At 41.1% G+C, this 23,369-nt stretch overlaps 2 protein-coding genes across 5 annotated transcripts; one reads left to right on the top strand and one right to left on the bottom strand.

The window, feature by feature from the left end:
* Positions 1-3,273: 3,273 nt before the first annotated feature.
* cep15 (centrosomal protein 15) lies at positions 3,274-9,761 on the top strand. Of its 4 annotated transcripts, none has more exons than XR_002256163.2 (5): positions 3,275-3,404; positions 5,034-5,295; positions 8,080-8,198; positions 8,375-8,443; positions 8,636-9,761. XR_002256163.2 is itself a non-coding variant. In XM_020491435.2 (5 exons), exons 2-5 carry the CDS (start codon positions 5,276-5,278, stop codon positions 8,825-8,827), a joined length of 405 nt encoding a protein of 134 aa, XP_020347024.1. In that variant the 5' UTR covers positions 3,280-3,404; positions 5,034-5,275; the 3' UTR covers positions 8,828-9,761. The 4 variants fall into 4 exon arrangements, 3 of the variants coding, with proteins under 3 accessions (XP_020347016.1, XP_020347024.1, XP_020347032.1); XM_020491435.2 differs by having other exon boundaries at positions 3,280-3,404; positions 8,075-8,198; XM_020491427.2 differs by lacking the exon at positions 5,034-5,295 and having other exon boundaries at positions 3,274-3,404; positions 8,075-8,198.
* Positions 9,762-19,520: 9,759 nt separating this feature from the next.
* LOC109907627 (fez family zinc finger protein 2) lies at positions 19,521-22,941 on the bottom strand. Its single transcript, XM_020505751.2, has 5 exons — positions 22,774-22,941; positions 21,667-22,508; positions 21,227-21,361; positions 20,976-21,108; positions 19,521-20,227 (listed from the first exon to the last, which is right to left on the bottom strand). The coding sequence occupies exons 2-5, from the start codon at positions 22,450-22,452 to the stop codon at positions 19,965-19,967; spliced, it is 1,317 nt and encodes a 438-aa protein (XP_020361340.1). The 5' UTR covers positions 22,453-22,508; positions 22,774-22,941; the 3' UTR covers positions 19,521-19,964.
* Between the last annotated feature and the right edge of the window lie 428 nt (positions 22,942-23,369).

Genomic DNA, 23,369 nt, shown 5'->3' with positions numbered 1-23,369 from the left:
TTTTTATTGAGGTTTTGGAGCAGTGGCTTCTTCCTTGCTGAGTGGCCTTTCAGGTTATTTTATTTTACCTTTATTTAACTTGGCAAGTCAGTTAAGAACACATTCTTATTTTCAATGACGGCCTAGGAACAGTGGGTTAACTGCCTGTTCAGGGGCAAAATGACAGATTTGTACCTTGTCAGCTCAGGGATTTGAACTTGCAACCTTCTGGTTACTAGTCCAACGCTCTAACCACTAGGCTTCCCTGCCGTTATGTCAACATAGGACTCGTTTTACTGTAGATATAGATACTGTTGTCCCTGTTTCCTCCAGCATCTTCACAAGGTCCTTTTCTGTTGTTCTGGGATTGATTTGCACTTTTCGCAACAAAGTATGTTCATCTCTAGGAGACAGAACGCGTCTCCTTCCTCAGCGGTATGATGGCTGCGTGAACCCATGGTGTTTATACTTGCGTACTATGGTTTGTACAGATGAATGTGGTACCTTCATGATGTCAAGCAGAGAGGCACTGAGTTTAAAGGTAGGCCTTGAAATACATCCACAGGTATACCTCCAACTGACTCAAATGATGTAATTTTGCCTATCAGAAGCTTCTAAAGCCATGACATCATTTTCTGGAATTTTCCAAGCTGTTTAAAGGCACAGTTAACTTAGTGTATGTAAACTTCTGACCCACTGGAATTGTGATACAGTGAGTCATAAGTGAAATAATCTGTCTGTAAACAATTGTTGAAATATTACTTGTGTCTTGCACGAAGTAGATGTCCTAACCGACTTGCTAAAACTATAGTTTGTTCACAAGAAATGTGTGGAGTGGTTGAAAAATGAGTTTCCATGACTCCAACCTAAGTATATGTAAACGACTTCAACTGTATATATATATATCACATTGCACATGGTCTCGCCCTACATAATGCTGTTTAGGAGTTTGACTGACAGGGGGATGAATGAGTGTTTATATTTGTTCAACTTACATTGAGGAACTGCGTCTGTCTGATTGGAGAAGCCAAAACTGGGTAGAGTACATGGGAAGTCTGACATTATTTTCTTGCATGACCTTCTGTTTGACTCCAAAAACCCTGAACCTATGCAAATAAATAGTTGTTGTTGGACTCTAGAGCATTTGCAAGAGTGGGCCTGAGTAATGTCCACATTAAGGACCACCACAGGTGAGTGGACACCAACAGATTTGGGGTGAAAATGTTTTTCCTCAGTTTGCTTGACATTTAGGATGAGGTGGTGGTCATCACACCACTGTAGAAACCTTTATCTCTGACCTATAGAAATAAGTATCCGTTTCTAGACATTAGGCCCAGAATGGCAAAATAATCAGAAAACTGGACAATATAGTTATCAGGGTTTCTACTTGTACATTCATTTGTATACAGTGTGAATAGGATGGGTGAACTCAGCCTTGGGGGACACCTTAATGACCTTGGGCTCAGACAGGATCTGATTCACTCGGACCTGCTGTCCTGTTGGTCAGAAATGAGTGATACAACCTGATGGTATAGGGTAAGACTGACATCTGTCTGAGCTAACTGAGGAGGGTGTGTGGCTGCTGATCTAAAATCCACAAATAGCAGTGGAGCATAGGCCTTGGGGTTCTCCAGCGCACTCACATTGTCATTTCCTCGGTTTCCGGTCCATTCCTATGGATACATGTTCTTGCGGAAATGGTGAGAAGAAAGTCAGAACTGGATACATTGTTGGGTTTTGGCGCACTTGTTTGAAATTGAAAAGTGTCGTAGTAGCTTTTGATAAAGACTAACATCAAGACGAAGCAGCTGCATTATAAGTGGGATGCACTGTTGAGCGCTACATCCCGAGGGGTTTGTGCTGATTGTACGGAGATTGTGACAGACGGTTAAATGGCATCCCTTGAGAAAGCAACAACTAGATGTGTCAGGAGAAGTGCAGTATTATCATAAGGAGACGTACACTTGGAATACAGAAGAGTAATGGAGGGAAAAAGAGAGGCATAGGAGGTTTAAAAGAGAGGGGGAGGAAGATGGTGAGCTTGAGACAGTTAAAAATGGTGGGAAAAAAGGGAGATGGTTTGTTAAAGAAGAATGGTAGAAAGTGTAAACAAAGTGAGCTGAAGACCGAAGTAGAAATGGAAGCGAATGAGGGCAAAGTATCGGAGGGGGTAGGTGTGGTGAAGTTCTCGGAGCCCGAGGCTTGCACCGAGGGTCAGGATAAAGATGAGTCTTTGACATTAGGAGTGAAGTCTTTTGGAAAAAGTGGACCCTGATCCATTTGTGATTTCAGGGTGGGTGAAAACAGAGTTGGGTACTGTGGAATCGGTGAGGGTAACCAGAAGTGGTCTTGTGATAATTGTTTGTTTCTGCTGGTCAGAGGGAGAAGGCGCTCGGCATTCAACAAATGAGGTCAAGAAATGTGAATTGTTTCGCTCTCAAGAAAAGGAGCGATTACTTGGGTAGCAGTAAATGTAAAAGTTGACCAACTGAAGATTCCTGGTGTTCGTGATGCTCGTCGTTTGGTCTCGTCGCAGACAGGGTGGCGAGAGTGGTGAAACAGAAGAGTCATTGTCTGTTCTTTTGAGTTTTGAGTCTCTGCCCGACAAAGTGATGTTAAGATATATAAGTTATCCTGTTCGAGCTTTTGTATCGAATACACTACATTGTTACAGGTGTCAAGCTTATGGGAATGTGGCAGCAGTGTGTAGGAGGGAGGTTCCTAGTGTGAGAAGTGTGCAGAAGGGCATGAGACAAAGGAATGTATAGCATTGGGAGAAGGAGTGGTATGTGTTAACTGTAGGGGTGCCCATGGAGCTTGGAGTCAGAAATGTCCCGTGGGAGATAGGCGGGTTGAGGTTTCCGGGGTTAGAGTAGTGCAGAAGTTGTCATATGCTGAAGCAGTGAAGAAAGTAGAGGAAGATGGGTCAAGGGGGAGGGATGCTGAGAGGAGTGGTTTGAGTAGTATATCTGTACCAGTACAAAGAGAGAGGCCAACAAGTGATATATGTTTCAGTAAGATCGGATTTTAAGCATTGATAGCAAGTTGCAGAAAATGGAGGTTGTGGTGGCAGCTGCGGAGAAGTAGTTGGGTGTGCGAGACTTGAAGAGTTACATGGTGTGTTAAGTGGTGATGTCCCATCCTTTCAGGTTGTTGGCATGAGGTAAGACTAAATAGATTTAAATAGTGGAGTAGGGTGATGTGATTTTAATTTTATTTATATAATTTTTTTGTGAGTGTAGTGTTACATTAGGGAGTTGTACTCCAGTCTAGTAGGTGGCGGTAATGCAACATATTGGATGCCAACCACCGTTATACCTCATCGAAGAAGAAGGTCAGCAGTGTCAATCTCTTTCTAGTTAAGTTAGCAGAATGACATCTCCTTCATTTGAAGAAGTTGAACTGAACAAGAAACACGAAGAAATGTGAGCTATTGTCTAGTTAAACAATTTTAGGGAAATTTGACCATTAGTAACGTGTCGTCAAGGGTAGCAAACGCTAGTGCTTGTTGTCTAACGTTAGCTCAGTCAGAACCATGTGACCTTAACGGGGAATGGAACCACTATGATTTAGAACACCAGCTAACCAAAAAAATGGCTGGATTTCCAGAGTAACTCTGAGTCTATTATAGAGAATTAAATCATGTTAGTTAGGGAGCCAATAAACCTACTGAAGCCGTTAATGTGAGCCGATCGTTGCCCCAGATCAGAGTTCGTTCTCGTGGCAGTAACAATACAGACAAAACAACTCCGCTAAGGAGTTGGCGTAGCCGAACACAAACTGGTGTGAGTGGCGAATCTGTCTGGATGGCGATGTATTTATTGGACACTAAGTATCTATATTGTCACTAATCCTTATGAAGGACTTCCTGGCAGAATAGGTTACTCGACCAGTCAGCAGCCGATATGCCAGTTAAATAATTGGTGAAATGTTGCTTGATTATAAATTAAGGTTTATCCGTAGTGGGTAGGTGCTCAATATATAATCAGTATGATATATTTAGCACCAGCGCTGTGCGGCGCAATGGTAACACATTTGCCTTTTGATTAGACGACTAGAGTTCTAATCGCAGACAGCATCATGATTCATGAAATTTCATTCTAACCAATAATGGGGAGTGCACATTATGAATACATTGTGATTTAGTTTCGGTATCATTCTAACTTTTCTTATGATTTTGTTTGCAGAGCATTATGGCTGGCAGTTTATCACCAGTTCACCCTATGGGCAAAGGAAGAATTACATGCAGACTACACCGTTCGCGTCGCATGCGCAAGCGGTGCAAAATACATTTACACATACATGTTATTCAATCATTGCACTCACTCTGCTCGTGGGCGTCTGCGTGGCCAGGCGCTTAAATAGAACTTTGTTCTATTTGTGACTCTCAATGCACTGCAAGTTATGCCTCTCCCTACCATCTATTGGAAAGGAATGGTATCTACACTGGGCAGCTAGTTGGCAGAGTCAAAGTAGACTTTAATAATATGCCATTTAGCAGACGAAAGCGAACTGGGTGGAAACAGATCATAGAAACAGGATCACAATTTTGATATCATGGATGGTCAGTCCTTGCATCTATAGCACTGCCTATGAATTTGAGTGGTTACATTTCTCCAGCCGCATCCCTCAGCGTTTTACCAAAAGAGGAGCAGGGAGTCACTTTGTTATAGTTTCTATTGCCACTTTAAGAAGTTAAGATGCAGATGAGCATGTTACAGATACTATATGTCCCATCACTCTGACAGTTAGAGAATATTCAGCACAGCAAACAATCAATCAATGAAATTAATTTTACAAAATATATTTTTACATCAAAATATTAACCACGGTGGTTATAGATGGTGCAACAGTTCAACACCTCAGGAGCAAATGTCAGTTGGCTTTTCATAGGTTGAGAGAGAGGGAGTCGAGAGAGAGGGAGTCGAAACAGCAGGGCCGGGACAAGGTCGCACATCCATTGAAACGGGAAAACAGTTCCACTCTGATTCCCTTTATGGATGGGTGTATCTTTGAATTTGCTGTTGAATGGCCTGTTCCTTCTCTACTTTCAGAACACCAGCCCCCTCCACAAAGTGATCGATAGTATATCTTGGCTCGCACTGTGATGATTGGGATTCTGAGCTCTCAGGTTCATACAGGGAGTTATGGTCTTCACTGATCTCACTCTCCATCAGCTCCATCTGTGGCGTATTGGGCCAGGACTCTGTTATATACTGATGGTCGTGAGCGCTATCTAGCTGGGCCCCGAGCACTTTAGTGATGGTCCCGGTGGACCTCTTCTCCACTGCAGCACATGAATACTGGCAGCCAGGGGTCAGTTTGGCATGCTGTACTAACCCTTCTTTCCTGTTTGGCATGCTGTACTAACCCTTCTTTCCTGTTTGGCATGCTGTACTAACCCTTCTTTCCTGTTTGGCATGCTGTACTAACCCTTCTTTCCTGTTTGGCATGCTGTACTAACCCTTCTTTCCTGTTTGGCATGCTGTACTAACCCTTCTTTCCTGTTTGGCATGCTGTACTAACCCTTCTTTCCTGTTTGGCATGCTGTACTAACCCTTCTTTCCTGTTTGGCATGCTGTACTAACCCTTCTTTCCTGTTTGGCATGCTGTACTAAACCTTCCTTCTTTCCTGTTGGTAGAAAACAATTAAGGCATCTGTTAGGCGATAGTTATATTCAAGAATCACTGCATATACTTGAAATAAACAATAGCCTTAGAAATAACATGGATTTACATGTACCTCCTCTGCCTCCTTCAGTCTCCTCCAAGATGAAAACCTTTTCAGGGATGAAGATGTCATCCTGAAAACAAACATGTTTTGTTAAGACTGGAGCTAAATATATTAGTTGGCATTAACAAGCTACCTGTCTTGTATGCTTTGTCAACACACACAGCAAATACAGGAACATTTATTTTTCAGCAAACATTAGCTATGTCAACTTCAGTCTAGCTATAGGAGGTGGAGATAACAAATCTGTCAACAAAATGTATTACAGTACTTGACTATCTGAGGTGGAAGCTAGCTACAGTAACTACCTAATAACGGGTACACGGAGAAACTGTGTTGCAGTAGAGTTGCTTGCTAACGTTGTTTGCTGGGGGGGTGTTACACAAAACGCTTCCGATGCAGTTAGCTAGTTACCTTCAACTAAAGTTGCAACGAAGTTGTCCAGTGTCTAATGCTAGCCTAGTCAACAACAGTCATGGCCGGTTAACGTTACCTCAGGCTCCATTGCATTGACTCGCGGAACCTCCTCTGTTCAGTCGCTTCAGCGATGTTGATGATGGTCGGTCGGTAACCCCTACTACAACAACCCTCAATTTTAAATGGAGGTGCAAGCAGAAGGCTGCAACTTAGGCCTATGACTCCTTTCCATTCAGAAACTCCCAGTTGCCGCATCACAAGTGCTCTTCATCGCGAAGTCTGCCTATGCAAAGTGCTGTCTACAGATCCTACTAGCTCAGGCTGGCACATCCTTCCTCTTCAGGACATGGAGCCACTTCTTCAAAAGTTGTGGGCCCTCGGGCAGCCGATAGTAGCTTACCGAGGGATTTTTTTTGGAACCAATTCCTACAGCCTGGCGCTATGCAGTTCATGTTTTAATTACTTCTTGTTGTTGCCATCTTCGTTGTCCACACCTAATCTCACTCTCTTCGATTCAGTCTTTGCACGAAAACTTAATATGGTAAATGTAGCTAATGCTAACTAGCTGACTTAAAAAGCCAGCAGATCCGAGCCGCTTGCTTACAGCTGGACTATGGTCGGACAACATTCCTGTTTACACTGAGTACACAAAACATTAGGAACACCTGCTTTTTCCATGACATATAGACTGGTCAGGTGAAAGCTATGATCCCTTATTGATGTCACTTGTTAATACCGCAAATTAATTTTTAAGCTTTGAGAGAATTGAGACATGGATTGTGAATGTGTACCATTCAGAGGGTGAATGGGTAAGACAAGATTTGTGCCTTTTGAACAGGGTATGGTAGTAGGTGTCAGATGCACTGGTTTGAGTGTGTCAAGAACTGCAGTGCTGCTGGGTCTTTAATGCTCAACAGTTTCCTGTGTGTATCAAGAATGGTCCACCTCCCAAAGGAAATCCAGCCAACTTAACACATCTGTGGGTAGCATTGGAGTCAACATGGGCCAGCATCCATGTGAAATGCTTTCAACACCTTGTACGGTCCATGCCTCAACGAATTGAGGCTGTTCTGAGGGGAAAAGGGGGTGCAACACAATATTAGTCAAATGTTCCTAATGTTTTGTACACTCAGTGTATAATAAGACATATAATAAGGCGGTGCGAGATATTGCTTTTAAAACACCTCAATCCAGGGATGAGAAATGCGGTATACTCCGAATTGTCCCATTTATCTCAACTGTTACAAGAAGATTGAGCAACTGCTCGTTTTTAATTAAACTGACGTTTTTGTCCTCATGGTAGCTAGCAGTAGCAACAACAGCCATTCTAGAATGGTGCGTCATGTTGAACATTAACGGCTGCTGCGGCTTCTGCTACCTAGCATGAAGAGGAAAAGGACAGTTTTCTGGAAAAACTAGCAGTCGTTCAATATTGTTGTTGTAACAGACCGTGCAAGGCGTCAAAAGTGTTCCACAGGGATGCTGGCCCATGATTGAGGTACGTTTTCCGAGCCATATCTTGCGCCGGCTCCTCGTGTCATAATATACACAGGAATGATGTCCGACCCTAGTGCAGCTGTAAACAAGCGGATCGGATCTGCTGGCTAGCTGATAATGGCATGTTCAAGAGCATTAAAACTGTGATGTATCATGGGTAAATTGTGACTGATCTACAAATAATATAAAAGTAGTTATTTGTGATGCAAGGTGATTTGTAGATCAGTCTGTCAGCAGTTGCCTGCACTGTCGCCTGCAATGTCAAACAAGCCCTTTAGTTAACTTTAGCTGGCCCCCTGGGAGTTTGTTTAAAATGTCATAAGTGGCTTTGGCTTGCTGAATATCCAGAACAAAAGTATATGTAGCTCAATTTAACTTGAATAACATGCAGAGCCTAAAGCTCATTTTCACATGGAAGCATAGCTAAGGAAGTCATCCATTTTGTGTCAGTCTAGGGAAGAGGGCTGTGCTCCTTCAGCAGATGGAAAGTAGATATGAGCAACAGAAGAGCAAGAGGAGGCAGCAGGTGAAGCTGTCACAAGCTGCACATGAGAGAAACTCCCAGCTCCTCCAGGTATGAATCTACCAAGTGCCTCTCAGACCTGCTGCTAGGTTCTCTACTTGAATGTACACGTTCAGTGCATGCCTTTTATTGTGCATGTCGATGAGGCTGGTATACTGTAGGTTTTGAAGGCCATGTGTAAAGGAATAGCTGAATTTGTGATAGGCTGATCCTTTCTCCAAATACAGGACTTGCAGAAAATGGAGAATCGTCTCAGAACAAGAGAACTCCCACACCCTGACATCCTCAGTTTGGAGGTAAGGGCTCTCTTAGTAACAACAAATGAACAATACATGCCCTCTCTGATGATTGCCTTGCCTCCCCTAATTTTCAATGGGAGCTATTTTGAGTTGTTTTGCAGCTTGACCCTACTATACCTGATAGTCAAGTACAGTCAGGGGTCACAGATTGTTGTTGATACAGGCCGCTGTACTGTTGTCTTGTTTCAGACTCGTTACTGGGCATCAGTTGAGGAGAAGATCCCAGAATGGGAGCGCTTCCTCCTGGGTAAGGGCCCACATCCTAGCAGTGACCCTAGCAGAACACCTAAACAACAAAAACTGAAAACTACACCCAGAGACCATGCACCCACACAAGATGGGGCTCTGCCTCCTCGTCCTATACTGAAACATGTCAAATGACCTGAAGTGGACAATCTGTTTTGGCTTTTGACTTAATCTTATGTGATCAACATGGAGAAACTAAAATCAGTTGACAGTTACACTGTAGATTGAGGTTATTGTGAGGTAAATGCTCTTTTTTTATAGGCCATATTTAGTCTCATATGGGCTGTTTTCCTATCAGAATAACAGTATTCTTAGCACCAACACTATTGAGTAGGCATGTTGATTTCCATTGTATTTACACTGCAGCTCCTTTTTGTGGTCAGCCATTTTGATGTTTTTTTTTTTTTTTTTTTAATTTTACCTTTATTTAACCAGGCAAGTCAGTTAAGAACAAATTCTTATTTTCAATGACGGCCTAGGAACAGTGGGTTAACTGCCTGTTCAGGGGCAGAACGACAGATTTGTACCTTGTCAGCTCGGGGATTTGAACTTGCAACCTTTCGGTTACTAGTCCAACGCTCTAACCACTAGGCTACCCTGCCGCCCCACTAGGCTACCCTGTCTCAGGGTGAAGCTCCGATTTAGCCTATTACCCTGCAGTCTGCAGAATTGCTGCTCTTGATTGCAATGTTTACAAGCAATGCTCACACTTTCAGTGTGATGGTATTGCCTTTAACACTTTATGGTAATCCCATCAGAATTCTATTTGAAACAAAGAATATGGTGTCTTTGAATTCATGGTTTATATCTGCCCACTAGGGGGAGGTAGCACCATAGATTTGGATAACAAAGGCAAATTCCTTCAGTTAGACTCAGGTCATTCACTTCGTCTGTCACTCAGCAATGATTTAATCAAATGTGCTCTTATTTATTTGCATGTATTGTCTGTATACTAGCTATGTTCTTATGTGTACATTAAAGCACTTTTTTTGTTCATATACTGTGCAATGTCTATTAGTCGTAACAAGCAATGTGCATATGTAACCAATAAAGTTTTTTATTATTCACATTCTTCATCTATATATTCCATTCACTGCAAATGTACTTTTTCCCCTAATAAATCATTGTAGTTTAGCTTATTAGTCCATTAAAAAGCATGAGCTGACACACACCTAACTTTGTAGAGTTGACAGATAATAAACTATACAAATAAAATGTTGCACACTATATACACACCCAACAATTCAATATGTTTATCCATTAAAATGCTAGCATATAACTTATTTCTAACATTTTTGTTTTACATGTATTAACACCATTCCACCCCCCCACACTTCCTCACACAGTATACAGGGCCTTCAGAAAGTTTTCACAACCCTGGACTTTTTCCACATTTTGTGTTAGCCTAAATTTAAAATGGATTCAATTGCGATTTTTGTGTCGCTGGCTTATAAACCATACCCCATATCAAAGTGAAATTATTTTATGAGAAATGTTTACAATTTAATAAAAAATACATCTGAAATGCCTTGAGTCAATAAGTATTCACCCACTTTGTTATGGCAAGCCTAAATAAGTTCAGGAGTAAAAATGTACTTAACAGGTCACATAAGTTGCATGGACTTACTCTGTGTGCAATAAATGTGTTTAACATGATTTTTGAATGTACCTCATCTCTGTACCCCCAAACATGAAATTATGTGTAAGGTCCTCAGTCAAGCAGTGAATTTCAATCACAGATTCAACTACAAAGACCAGGGAGGTTTTCCAATGCATCGCAAAGAAGGGCACCTGTTGGCAGATGGGTAGAAAAAAAGCAGACATTGAATATCCCTTCAGAGCATGGTGAAGTTATTAATTACACTGTGGGTGGTGTATCAATACACCCAGCCGCTTCAAGGAATTTGGCATCCTTCCTAACTCAGTTGCCAGAGAGGAAGGAAACTGCTCAGGGATTTTACCATGAGGACAATTTAAAACAGTAACAGAATTTAATGGCTGTGATAGGAGAAAACTGAGGATGGATCAACAACATTGTAGTTACTCAATACTAACCGAAACCGAAATTGCAGAGTTATTAACAAAAGGAAGCCTGTACAGAATAAAAGTGTTCCAAAACATGCACCCTGTTAGCAAGGCACGAAGGTGAAACTACAAAAAAATGTGACAAAAAAATTAACTTGATGTCCTGAACACAAAGCATTATGTTTGGGGCAAATTGAACACAACACATCACTGAGTACCAATCTTCATATTTTAAAGCATGGTGGTGGCTGCATCGTGTTATGGTTATGCTTGTCATCAGCAAGGACTAGGGGGAGTTTTTTGTGATAAAAAAAACAGAATAGAGCTAAGCACAGGCAACATCCTAGCACAAAACCTGGTTATCTGCTTTCCAACAGGCACTGGGAGACAAATCCTCCTTTCAGCAGGACAATAACCTAAAACTCAAGGCCAAATATACATCTGGAGTTGCTTACCAAGACAACAGTGAATGTTCCTGAGTGGCCTAGATATGTTTTAGACTTAAATCGGCATGAAAATCTATGGCACTTGAAAATGGCTGTCAATTAATGATCAACAACCAAATTAACAGAGTTTATAATAATGTGCAAATATTGTACAATCCCGGTGTGCAAAGCTCCTTAGAGACTTACCCAGAAAGACCTACATCTGTAATCGCTGCTTAAGGTGATTCTAATGTGTATTCACTCAGGGGTGTGAATACTTGTGTAAATTATATATATTTATGTATTTCATTTTAAATAATTTTGTCAAAATTTCCAAAATCATGTTTTCACTTAGTCATTGTGGGGTCTTGTGAATTCTGGCTGTAACACAACAAAATGTAGACCAAGTCAAGGGGTATGAATACTTTCTGAAGGCACTGTATATTGTGCATTAGGGGGATACATACAGGTATATTAGCCTAAGCCATTGAGCTGTTCTCTGGAATGTGTCTAAACCGTTATATAGTTATTGAAGAGTCCTCTTTATATTTGAGATAAAATGTGATTGTGCCGTCTTTATTAAACAAAGCCTCCAGAAGGACCTTCTGTGTCCGCGATAATTTTTTTTTTTTAATTGTCCCTTTATTCAAGGGTAGCCTAGCCTGAGGTCAGCCAGTTACCATATGTTCATAATACTCCATAGAAATGTGTGTCAAATGAGCCATTCATTTCTGCAGGTCCATTAGGTTTGCATAAACTCTGCTGTGTTTCTCAAGACATGTTTATTTTGTTTATTTAAAAAAAAAAAGTGGGGGGGGGGGTCTGTTTGTTAGGCAGTTGCTATCACCGATCAGAAAGCATTATTGCTTATAAAGTTAGAATGTCTGTGTTTTCTAGGGTTATTTTACCATTATACAGTAAACCATATTCAGTATGATAAATGGTCCTATTTATGGGGTTACAAATTGGTCATAGTGTTACAGATTGTTTCCACCAACATAATTGAGACTTCAGTTCAGATATTTTCAGGTAAGACACGGGCCGTAGGGACAGTGTTAAGGAGCTGCTGTGTGGATAATGAGAAGGTACATGGGACAAAATGTGAAGGTGGACGTCTGTCTCACTGTTAAACGGGATGCAAAAACGCAGCGAGTCTTTCCACCTGCTTTCTGACTGTCAAACCAGCACAAACCACCCCTCTGCCCTCCCTCCACCTCCCTCGTTCTTCCTTCTCTCATTGCCTCTCTGTGGCAGAGATGGCATCCCTGATCCAGCCTAATTGCGATGATCAAACCTGCACTGGGTTGACGCGGAGTGGCGGCTTGACAAACGCAATCATCCGGATGGCCTGCGTTGAAGTGGCCATGGTTGGCAGCTGCCCTGGCTCCTCAGATGGGACCCGATCCTGCCCCCGAGGTCAGGCAGGCACCCGTCGCCATGGAGGGGGGCTAATGGGGGATGGTGGTTGTGGGAGGGGTGGATGTGGGTGAAGGTTTGAGGAGGGGCAACGAGGGTGAGTGAGGGCAGGGGGACAGGCAGCGAATTATCTAAAAGGATTTTGAAGAGCACGATCTGGAGCCCTTCCAAATGACTAGATTCACATGATGTATTCTAATGGTGAAAGCCCTGAGGTGGATTAGCTACGGACACCACAGTCCCTTCACGCCCCCGGTTGGCAGACCAGGCCCTTGTTACCAGGCCCTGCCAGGCAGTCCCAGCCGTGACAACCCTCCCTGAGTCCCCTGACCCCCATTACCCCACAGACACCTGGGTTAAAGCCAACCTCTCAAATTCAGCTACAGGATTAGCAGCAGACAGAGGAGGCTAGGAGGTGACCCTCTCCATCTAATAGCATATGCATTTAAAACCGTATGATTACATGATTTGGGGCGTCTATTGAGAGCATGCTGAGAGCCTCCTGAGAAGCACAATAACTGGTTAGCTGTCGACTTCAATTGATTGGATAATGGATGATTGCATGTTGTATTTTATTGAATAATGTGCTGCAAGTGTAGTGAGTGCTGTACAACAAAACTACAATTTTTCTATTATTTTAGAACATTTTGTTATTATGTGATAGAAATGAAGACAAACATCACATTTTTTTAAGTACACTTTATTTTTAAATTGACCTACAGTATTTAAAAATAAACCAATGTTAAAATGCTGTTTCTTGAAATAACATGGGGCTCCATACTGTACAATGTACTCCCATAGTATTCCTTATCACTCCTTTGATCATGTCAGCTCTGGCTAAGTGCACGTCCTGCCAGCCAGGCCTGTGCCTACTGTATCGGCTAAGAGAGGAGTTGACTGTGTTGTTCATGTTGTGGTGGATTAAAGACAAGTCTACATGTGGCACACTAAAAGGAAGTAACACTGGCCTTAAGGGAGCGCCACACTGTTTGGTATTGACTGGCCAAGCTTAAGTATAGTGTTTCCTCCAAAATGGACCCGAGGTTTTTTGTGTCAACATAATCATATACCTCACTGCATTTCACTGGCTCTCTGTACTCCTTACAAAGAAAGCTTTCGGGCACATACTTTTTCAATTGTAGTGCACTTAAACACAAATGTCTTTCATATACTGGAGCTTGTCTGGGATTTTTTGATTTATTCTTAGACTATTTCTGCTGTACTGCTGGGAACTCCTGCAGTGTTGTTGTTTTTTTACCCTTTTCAAATGCATACTTACATTGTGCTTAATGTTTTCAGCTCTTTTTCCACAAGCCTACTGGTGAGGTAAGTGAAGTTATAACATATAGTTGTATTTGAGTTGAGGGTTTGTCTCTTAGTTTGTGAGAGTGGATTTTGTTGTTTTTTTCCTTTTCAATATTGATACTGTGGAGGAAGAATGCATTCACAGTATGTTCTGAACAACACTTTGGACATACAGAATATGTATTTTTATCACATACAGTTGAAGTCGGAAGTTTACATACACTTAGGTTGGAGTCATTAAAACTCGTTTTTCAACCACTCCACAAATTTCTTGTTAACTAACTATAGTTTTGGCAAGTCAGTTAGGACATCTACTTTGTGCATGACACAAGTAATTTTTCCAACAATTGTTTACAGACAGATTATTTCACTTATAATTCACTGTATCACAATTTCAGTGGGTCGGAAGTTTACATACACAAAGTTGACTGTGCCTTTAAACAGCTTGGAAAATTCCAGAAAATGATGTCATGGCTTTAAAAGCTTCTGATAGGCTAATTGACATAATTTGAGTCAATTGTAGGTGTACCTGTGGATGTATTTCAAGGCCTATCTTCAAACTCAGTGCCTCTTTGCTTGACATGTTAAAATGAAAAGAAATCAGCCAAGACCTCAGAAAATAAATTGTAGACCTCCACAAGTCTGGTTCATCATTGGGAGCAATTTCCAAATGCATGAAGGTACCACGTAGATCTGTACAAACAATAGTACACAAATTTAAACACCATGGGACCACGAGGCCGTCACCCGGACAAAGATCGCACTTTTTGCACTTTTTTATCCTCTGGTCTAATGAAACAAAAATAGAACTGTTTGGCCAGAATGACCATCATTATGCTTGGAGGAAAAAGGGAGAGGCTTGCAAGCCGAGGAACACCATCCCAACCGTGATGCATGGGGGTTGCAGCATCATGTTGTGGGGGTGCTTTGCTGCAGGAGGGACTGGTGCAATTCACAAAATAGATGGCGTCATGAGGGAGGAAAATGATGTGAATATATTGAAGCAACATCTCAAGACATCAGTTAAATCTGGGTAGCAAATTGGTCTTCCAAATGGACAATGACCCCAAGCATTCTTCCAAAGTTGTGGCAAAATGGCTTAAGGACAACAAAGTCAAGGTATTGGAGTGGCCATCACAAAGCCCTGACCTCAATCGCATAGAAACTTTGTGGCCAGAACTGAAAAATGTGCGAGCGAGGAGGCCAAACCTGACTCAGTTACACCAGCTCTGTCAGGTGGAATGGGCCAAAATTCACCCAACTTATTTTGGGAAGCTTGTGGAAGGCTACCCGAATCATTTGACCCAAGTTAAACAATTTAAAGGCAATGCTACCAAATACTAATTGAGTGTATGTAAACTTCTGACCCACTGGGAATGTGAATAAATAAATAAAAGCTGAAATAAATAATTCTCTCTACTATTATTCTGACAGTGGTAATGGCAATCCTAACGGACCTAAAACAGGGATGTTTTTACTAGGATTAAATGTCAGGAATTGTGAAAACTGAGTTTAAATGTATTTGGCTAAGGTATATGTAAACTTCTGACTTCAACTGTATCTTCTATCTTATGAAAAACAATTACATTTTAATTGCTGGGATCAATCTCTATTGTGTTAATGGAAGTCACATAAAGTGAATTAGTTATACCGGTGTTCAGTCCTTCCATCTTCTTACCAGTGCCTACCAACTGGTGAGACTGCTCATCCTAATTTGACAACTTGTAGGATCTCATTATAAGGGGCCTTATTTGCGTGAATGGACGCTGTGGTTCTGAAGTAGTACGTCATTAGCACTTCTGGGTAAGCACAGCAGTAGTGGACATTTCTCAGCAGGGCCAGACCAGGTCAAAGGGATTAGCACCGGACATCCCAGAATTAGTGATCCTGACCAACAATGAAAGACTGATTTAATTCCACAAAAATAGAGCTCAGTCTTGGCAGGCTGTGATGGAGAACAATACTCATGCATTTGTCACGTATTTATCTAGTTATAGAAATGTGTTGATATTCAGTTGTATTCTTGCCTATTAATTGTGTATTGTTTATCTGCCAGGTCGCAATTGTAAATGAGAACTTGTTCTCAACTTGCCTACCTGGTTAAATAAAGGTAAAATAAAAAAATAAAAAAATCTATTTAATTGTTTTTGACAGTGGCCAACATTAGTATTTACTCAAGATTCCTCATGGACACCAACCTCATTGCTGTCAGTGCAGTGAGAGGCTGAGGCTGGAAATGTGGCGCAGATTGTTTGGGGTTTAGGGTTCTCTGATCCTCCCAGAGACAGAGGTGAAAGGAGTGGGCAAGGGGACAGAGGGTCTCCTTCAGCTCCTTGGCCCAGGGCTCTGAGGGCAGGCAAACGGACTGGTCTTGGGCAGAGGTCAATCTAAGGAGACTGACAGACAGTGATGTGATTCCAGTAGGGCAGAGCCGGCACATGGCTCCTACAAGCCCAGCACCCACAGGCCTCTAAGCCACAAAGCACCTTCTACCACCCGTGTCCTTAACGAGCCAAGAAGGATCCAAGAAAAGAAGTGTGCGTGTGCGTACATTTACATTGTGTAAATGTATGGAAGGATTTTAATTAGATTTAACTAGTTTTGTCAAGGAATTTGTATCACTTGAATATCACAGTCCTGTCATCATGTTATGTTGTGGATTTATTTTCCTTTTTTTATTGTATTTGATTTACTTGTTTTTAATGTAATTATTGTGTAGGCCTATACAATGCACACACCAATTTGCTGGTGTGATATGCTAAGCTAATGCACCCAAAAAAATATATTTAGGAAATCCAAGATCCTAACGAGGTGTTTGAAACCAAATGTGGATTTACATTTTGATTTTTATTATTATTATTATTTTTACAATAGAATGTCTTATAATTTTAAATTACTTTCGTGGTGTCATGAATACAAACACATACATGTATGTTACAATCCTATCATTTTCGAGTACCCACTGCATATTTTGAGCAGCTACAACAATATTATTGCTGACTGCCCTTTTGGACATTATTAAGAAGTTTCCAGAACACCATGTAGTAGGCTGGCGGAGTCCATCTTTTCAACACCATTCTCCAGGAATAGATCCAAGGACTTCGCCCGATGCTCATTAACTTCCCTCATGGCATTTTAGAATGCGCCTAGTGAGCTCTTTGTGTCAAGAGCCAATGGTTCTTCTAACTAGGGGCGCAACCAGCCTGTGCTTCCTCCAGCAGCGAAATAAATTGCTTTCCACAATGTTGGTAAGGGTTGGTTTAATTAGAATTTCATTTGGGCTAAACGGGGGAAACTGATGTAGTTAACATTTGGTGGACTTAATTGGTCCTTTTCTCTCCTCTCAGCCCTTAAAAACAGCTGAAGCTACTCCTGTTAATCTCCCAATCAATTGAAATGGCCAAACAAAAGTCTTGCTCTTCTTTTCTTCCTGTCTCAGCCGAGCCTTTTGTGACTTGTAAATGCATCAATTTTGGGTGATCCTGGTCGTGTAGATGTTCTCAATTGTTGACAGTTGATTAATGCGCTCTTGTGTTGGTAATCTCTCTCGCTGTTTTACATGTGCACGCAGTAATGAGCTCCGTTGTCAATTAACGTGTTTCTAGAAGCGAAGCTGGTTGCTCTGATGCGTGAGAGGTATGTGCAGAGAAAAGGGCAACGCTGCTGCCTTTAGGTTGTTTACTCCAGTCCCCAGCACTCTTTTCTCCGGCTTTGGACAAGACGGACACTCTTGTGCATAGCCCTGACGCGTTTCTACACACACACATTTATTTTGAGAAACTCGCACCATTCGCATTTTCCCATCTATAGACTATTCCCTAACAAAGATGGATGAATGGATACTGAAATTCAATGTAGGCTGAGTTGTAAAGATTGTTTATACAAAACAAACCAAACCTGTTGTTATAAGACGTAAAAACAAGTAACATTGGCAACACTGTAATGATTATTCGGCCCATCAACCCAATATGATTGTAGGTGTGGACATGTTCCAGATTGTCCGTGCGAGAGGATACCAACTTGTTTATTTGGGCATAAATGACCCCGTGATATTCTAGCTGTTATGTTTGTGTTGGAATTTGATTATGATTTTTTTCAGCATATGCTAACCCCCTACCCACAACTCATTGACTGTGGTCAATTAAACTGTATTATTTGATGAAGCTTTGGAATGTTTGTATAGAAAAATTGCTGATAGTCTATCCTACGTAGACTACGAATTAAAATAGGAGAATAATTAGGCCTAACGAAAGTACATTTGAGAATATTTTTTATTCTTCTGATAGAACAATTAATGCATACACATAATAACATTTATGACGCAATGTGACGTGGCTTTCTTGGATTTCTATTGAAAACTCCGTAGCCTAAACTGGAATTACGCACAATCTGTGTCTGGGACTACACTTGAGTGTTCAAATTACGCACAATGTTCAACGCCAACAAATACGGGTAGAGTGTGAAATATATAAATATTATTCCTAGAGCCTATATGTTGAACAATAATGTGAGCCTTTAGGGCTATATAAAAGTATTGGTCGATGTGACAACAGCACAATAGAATTTAACTGACAATATAACAATGATTTTTGAAGAAAAAAAACACACACTAGTTGGTATATTCTCGTCTTTGAAGGAGCTTTTATGTGAACTAGCAGGACCAGGGTGGACAAGAGGTGAACAGACCATTCAACTGGTTATATTAGCCTTCTAACCGGTCCCTGGGCATGGTGCATAATTATTAAACGTTCTAATTGGTAGACCGAGATTTGTGAGCACGCGCCCGTCTCTCGTCAGAATTTCTGTTAGCCGCAAGGATAATATTGTTCCAGGAGCCGTGTGCAGAATACGTTATCCTTTATTAAAGTTGGACAGAGGTGGATGATATGGCCCAAGTGCTCTATTATTCATATTCTGATGAACACGTATATGCGCGGAAGCCTACCATCGACGGCGTTTAGCTGATTAATGTAATTCGCATTCAAGAGTCCATGTTATATCTGATCATTTGTGCCATTACACGGAAGTCAAGTGTAGCATCATCAGACTTGTCTCTTTGTCTGGCAAAAAGTGCTTAAACTGAATTTATAGCTGCCAATTTAAAGTGGAGGTGTATAATGCTACACCGGCCTACTTCTCCCAACCAAGTAACAGGAGCCATGTATTATTGGCGTATAAACCCAGACTAGCCCACACACTGGTGCTAGTAAAACAGCTGCTTGCTAATCTTTTTTTGTGAAAAAGCAAACATCTGGATATTTGAGAGGATGAAATGGCCTATAGGCTTATCAGACCGATCACTGTCTTCCCAACTGGTTTTTGGCATAGGCTACATTTAACTTGATTTGAAAGAAGGCTGAAATATCAATACAATTCCGTTCTGATATGTTATAGGCCTTTTCAAATAATTGACTAACCTACTCCTATATACATTTAAAGTAGGCATATTTTTCTCAAAAACCTAAACGTTTTCGATAGCATTTTATGTACGATACACTTTTTATTTCCTATTAATAAATGGCAACTGTTGAAATTGTTAAACATTCAATTTTATGCATAAGTTATGTTGATGTATAAAACGTTTTATCCACATATAGGTTACAATTTAGTTGTATGTAGCCTACATTGTAATGTATACAAATGCGCCCAAGGTAAAACACTTTTAAATAACATTTTATTTTCATTATTTACAATTCGATTTTCACACGTTATGCAATAGAAGAAAAACAACACGTCCTTCTGAATTTCCCCATGGGTTGAGCAAATAGTCATTTTCTTCTTAAATGTTTATAACATTAATTCATTCACTCACGGTCAGATTTACTGCACTGCTGCAACAAAGCAAAAATCCCATCCTCATTATTATAATTTTAAAATCGAATAAAACCTAAAAAAAACTCATTTGCTTTTCATCAGGCTATCAAGTCGTCCCAATGTTTATTTTTATGCTTTATAGGTTCCCTTCTTTTAACAATTATATTTGATGTTTTCATCACTCAGTGAAAACTGGAGAAACAAATGCATTGAGAAATTTGCGCTGGCGAGGCTTAATAACCTGTCAATTTAAGTGTGAAGGAGACTGTCCAAATCCAGTGGAAAACTCAGCTTTCGGGTCCCCTGGAAGAATCGGTCGCCACAGATATAGGCCTACATGAGTTATTGTCGTGCAATTTCCTTATGTGTTTTTTCAGGTCAAAGTTTCTGCAGAAGCCTTTCCCGCAGGTTCCGCACGTGAAGGGCTTTTTGTCGTTGTGCGTGTGCATGTGAAAGGTTAGGTTGTAGACCTGATGGAAGGCCTTGTTACAGATGGAACACTTGTACTGTTTCTCTCCGCTGTGCGTCAATTTGTGGTTCTTGTAATTTCCTGAAATTGGGAAATGCAATTAATCAAAATTAACATCGCGAATAAAATGAACAGCATACACGAAAGGGAACACATTTAGCTCCTTTTTTTCTCCTCAAGGTCAACAGTTCACAATTAAGTTACTCTTCACAAAGGCGCTCCATTCTACAGCCTTCATTAATCAGCGATTTGCATGTCGAAGTCAAGAAGTTGTCAAACTTTGTCACAATCAACCGCAACAGCAACTGAAAACGGTTGGATTATAAACCAGAGAAAGGTCTGTCTCTTGACCCATGGCGAATTTAAGAGTATTGTGTGGAGAGTTAGTTAGTGTAAAGTGACATGTCCGATTTAAATTGACGCTTCAACATCATCAGAGGGCAGCACTGGGTATCAATAATACCAATAATATGGATATCCTCTAAATATTGGGAATTGTGTGCCTTTGCTGTTACCTTTGGATGTAATCTAGGCTACATTCTCATTATGTTATAACTGGGATATATCATTACCACCATCATATAGCCTAGTTATTGTTATAAAAGCATGCTTTTTTATTCATATTTGTCTGGGATATTAATTTCATGAATTTATAATGCAGGCTGAAAATAATATGATCTGGATCATTTTATTGTGATTCTCTGGTGTTATATTAATCTCAAAACATATAGTCTAGGCTAAAACCTATAATGCGGGTTTTTGTAAATATAGCCTACATTAGAGGACATATCCTGAATAACTTGACCAAGGTTTAAATAGTGATGATTACCTTTCTGATGAAATCCTTTCCCACAGAATTCGCAGACGAAAGGTTTGTACCCGGCATGGATCCGTATGTGAGTGTTCAGCGTCGAACTTCTGTTGAACGCCTTGCCACACTGGTTGCATTTATGAGGCTTTTCCTGATAAAGAAATACAAAATATCTAAATTATTATTATTTGTAAGCAATCCTCGAGGGAGTTTATAATATAGGCATATATAACTAATCTAGTTGTTATCGAGTGAAATACACGTTTCACCTGTGTGTGGATGATTTTGTGTCTGCACAACGTGCTGGCCTGACGGAATCCTTTCCCGCACACTTTACACACGAACGGCCTCGCGCCTGTGTGCACTGGCATGTGTCGTGTCAAATTATAATGGGCATTGAACACCTGCAGAAGAAAACAAACAAGCTCGTTTTCACTTTTATTGTATTTAATTTGTGAGATGTTTTGATAATGGGAAAAAGACATGTCAGCTTCAATTGAATGTAAATAGGGTATGCCTATTCTGATATACTGCACAAAACATTTACAATAACTGATACTGCGTTATTGTCTATAGGCCGTACATGTTTAAAAAAAAAAAAGGAAATGTAAGTGATTTGCATAGCAAATAATAAACTAACAAAACGAACAATAACAATTGCATCGTTATAATTTTTTTGCCATTCGTTATACTGAATGAAATGCTTTACCTTTCCACACACTTCGCAGGTGAAGTTTTTGGGTTTCCCGTCCGTGGAGCTGTTGTGCTTGCTATGCGCTTTCACTCCATTTTTCTCCGAGCTCAGGCTATGGTTCTCTTTCACTATCTGGTCGAGCTGGCCAGGGAGATGCTCCTTGTGTGGGTACTGAGGTGTCGGAAACTTTTCGGTGGAAACGCTTGCGAGTTTGGCGTTCTCCAGCAGTAGCAGTTTCTGGTGCGCACTGAGAGAAGCTTGGGCTTGTGAGTTGGCCATGGCAGAGGAAAACAAGTGTCCGCTTAGCAGCTCAGACTGGTGATAAGCAGAGTCCAGGTAGTTGAAATAATAAAGAGAGCCGTTGGTGGGCATCGTCACTGCCTGGTGGATGACTTGGGGTTTTATCACCCTCCCCGGTAATAAAGAGTGCTTCAACCCCGAGTCAATTTTGCCACACATCCCACAGTTGGCTTTGCACATCGCCGCAGAAGTGCATAGTGTTCCTCTGAAATTAGCTTTCCAAAATTCGGAGTAATTCATCAGCGCCTTGGCTTGTAAATCGTAGCTAAAAGGTTGTAGGGGGATCATGCACGGTATAGGTGAGCAGAGACCCAGCATCTTCATTCCCTCTGAAGTCTCCACTACTCGCCGCTCATCCAAACGGACTTTTGGTTCAGAGGTCTTGGACATGATCCGTTCAATGGAGAAGGCCAGCGCCTTTGGTGCGGCGGACACTCCGTTCCTACCGCCATCGAGTCGTGGGACAGACATTGCCGTTCCCAAAGGGAGAGAACTTGACATTTTGTGTACCGAACTTGGTGTGAGCAGCAGCCGACCAGCCGTCCTGTCCTCGCCTCCTGAATTCCAGAAAAGACCGGACGCACATCAGTTTAATAAGCACCTTGGTATTACAATCTCACACATTTGCATTCAAATGGGCATCCCTGGAACAATAGCGTCCAGGGGTACCAGATTAATGCTCATTAGTACACACAAAATGAACAGAACATTACAGAGCTCGTTAAGGAAAAGAAAAGGGCAGAAAGCATTGAGTTCATTCCTATTCAACACCTCTGAGAATCTGATAGCAAATTTAGCATTTGAGTCAATGTTGAAGTTTACCTTTTTGTAAAGCGACGACAGATGTATTCGGAGATAGCAGCGTGACTGCTCTGTCACATTTTGGAAGCGGACGTCTTCATCAGCGCGAGATCACTGTCTCTTGCATTTAGCTACATCACATGGACTAGCTCATATCAAGGGTGACAAGGAAACGCCATCACCAGCCCTGCCCCTTCTCCCGCCGCCCACTTATATACTGCCATGGGGGTGGTATACATGACAGTTATTACAGATTATTATTTATGTCCCCATCCTCAAATTCTCTGCTTATACCACCAGCCATTCTCTAATCGAATAACTATGCTTTAGTCTATTCCTTTCTCGAAAAAATTAAAAGATGAGGGCCATTTGATCATGTTAATTTGAACAATGTGTTTGTTATTATTTGTAGGCTACATGTTATTGTTATTGTTATTATGCTATTGTTATTGTTATTTGTGGTATCATTTGTTTGTTGCTGATTGCTGTTGACAACAGTACTGGTTTTAGTAAAAAGGCCTAGCATTCGCATTGTATTCGATTTATTTCAGGCTACCATGTTTTGAATTGGAATATCTGTAAATATTAGCCTAAGTAGTGAATAAGATCATATAACA

The sequence above is a fragment of the Oncorhynchus kisutch genome, linkage group LG1 (assembly GCF_002021735.2).
Source record: "Oncorhynchus kisutch isolate 150728-3 linkage group LG1, Okis_V2, whole genome shotgun sequence".
Taxonomy (NCBI): Eukaryota; Metazoa; Chordata; class Actinopteri; order Salmoniformes; family Salmonidae; genus Oncorhynchus; species Oncorhynchus kisutch.
Note: the sequence above shows the minus strand (reverse complement) of the source record. Positions and strands in the feature narration are given on the sequence as shown.

Excerpts from the sequence above, each read along its gene's own strand:
- cep15 (XM_020491427.2), top strand. The coding sequence starts at position 3,352 with ATGACATCTCCTTCATTTGAAGAAGTTGAACTGAACAAGAAACACGAA. Across the intron at positions 3,405-8,074 it reads AACAAGAAACACGAAGAAAT|TCTAGGGAAGAGGGCTGTGC; the intron begins GTGAGCTATTGT and ends ATTTTGTGTCAG. Across the intron at positions 8,199-8,374 it reads GAAACTCCCAGCTCCTCCAG|GACTTGCAGAAAATGGAGAA; the intron begins GTATGAATCTAC and ends CTCCAAATACAG.
- LOC109907627 (XM_020505751.2), bottom strand. The coding sequence starts at position 22,452 with ATGTCAAGTTCTCTCCCTTTGGGAACGGCAATGTCTGTCCCACGACTC. Across the intron at positions 21,109-21,226 it reads ACAAAATCATCCACACACAG|GAAAAGCCTCATAAATGCAA; the intron begins GTGAAACGTGTA and ends TTTCTTTATCAG. Across the intron at positions 20,228-20,975 it reads GAAAGGATTTCATCAGAAAG|GAAATTACAAGAACCACAAA; the intron begins GTAATCATCACT and ends TCCCAATTTCAG.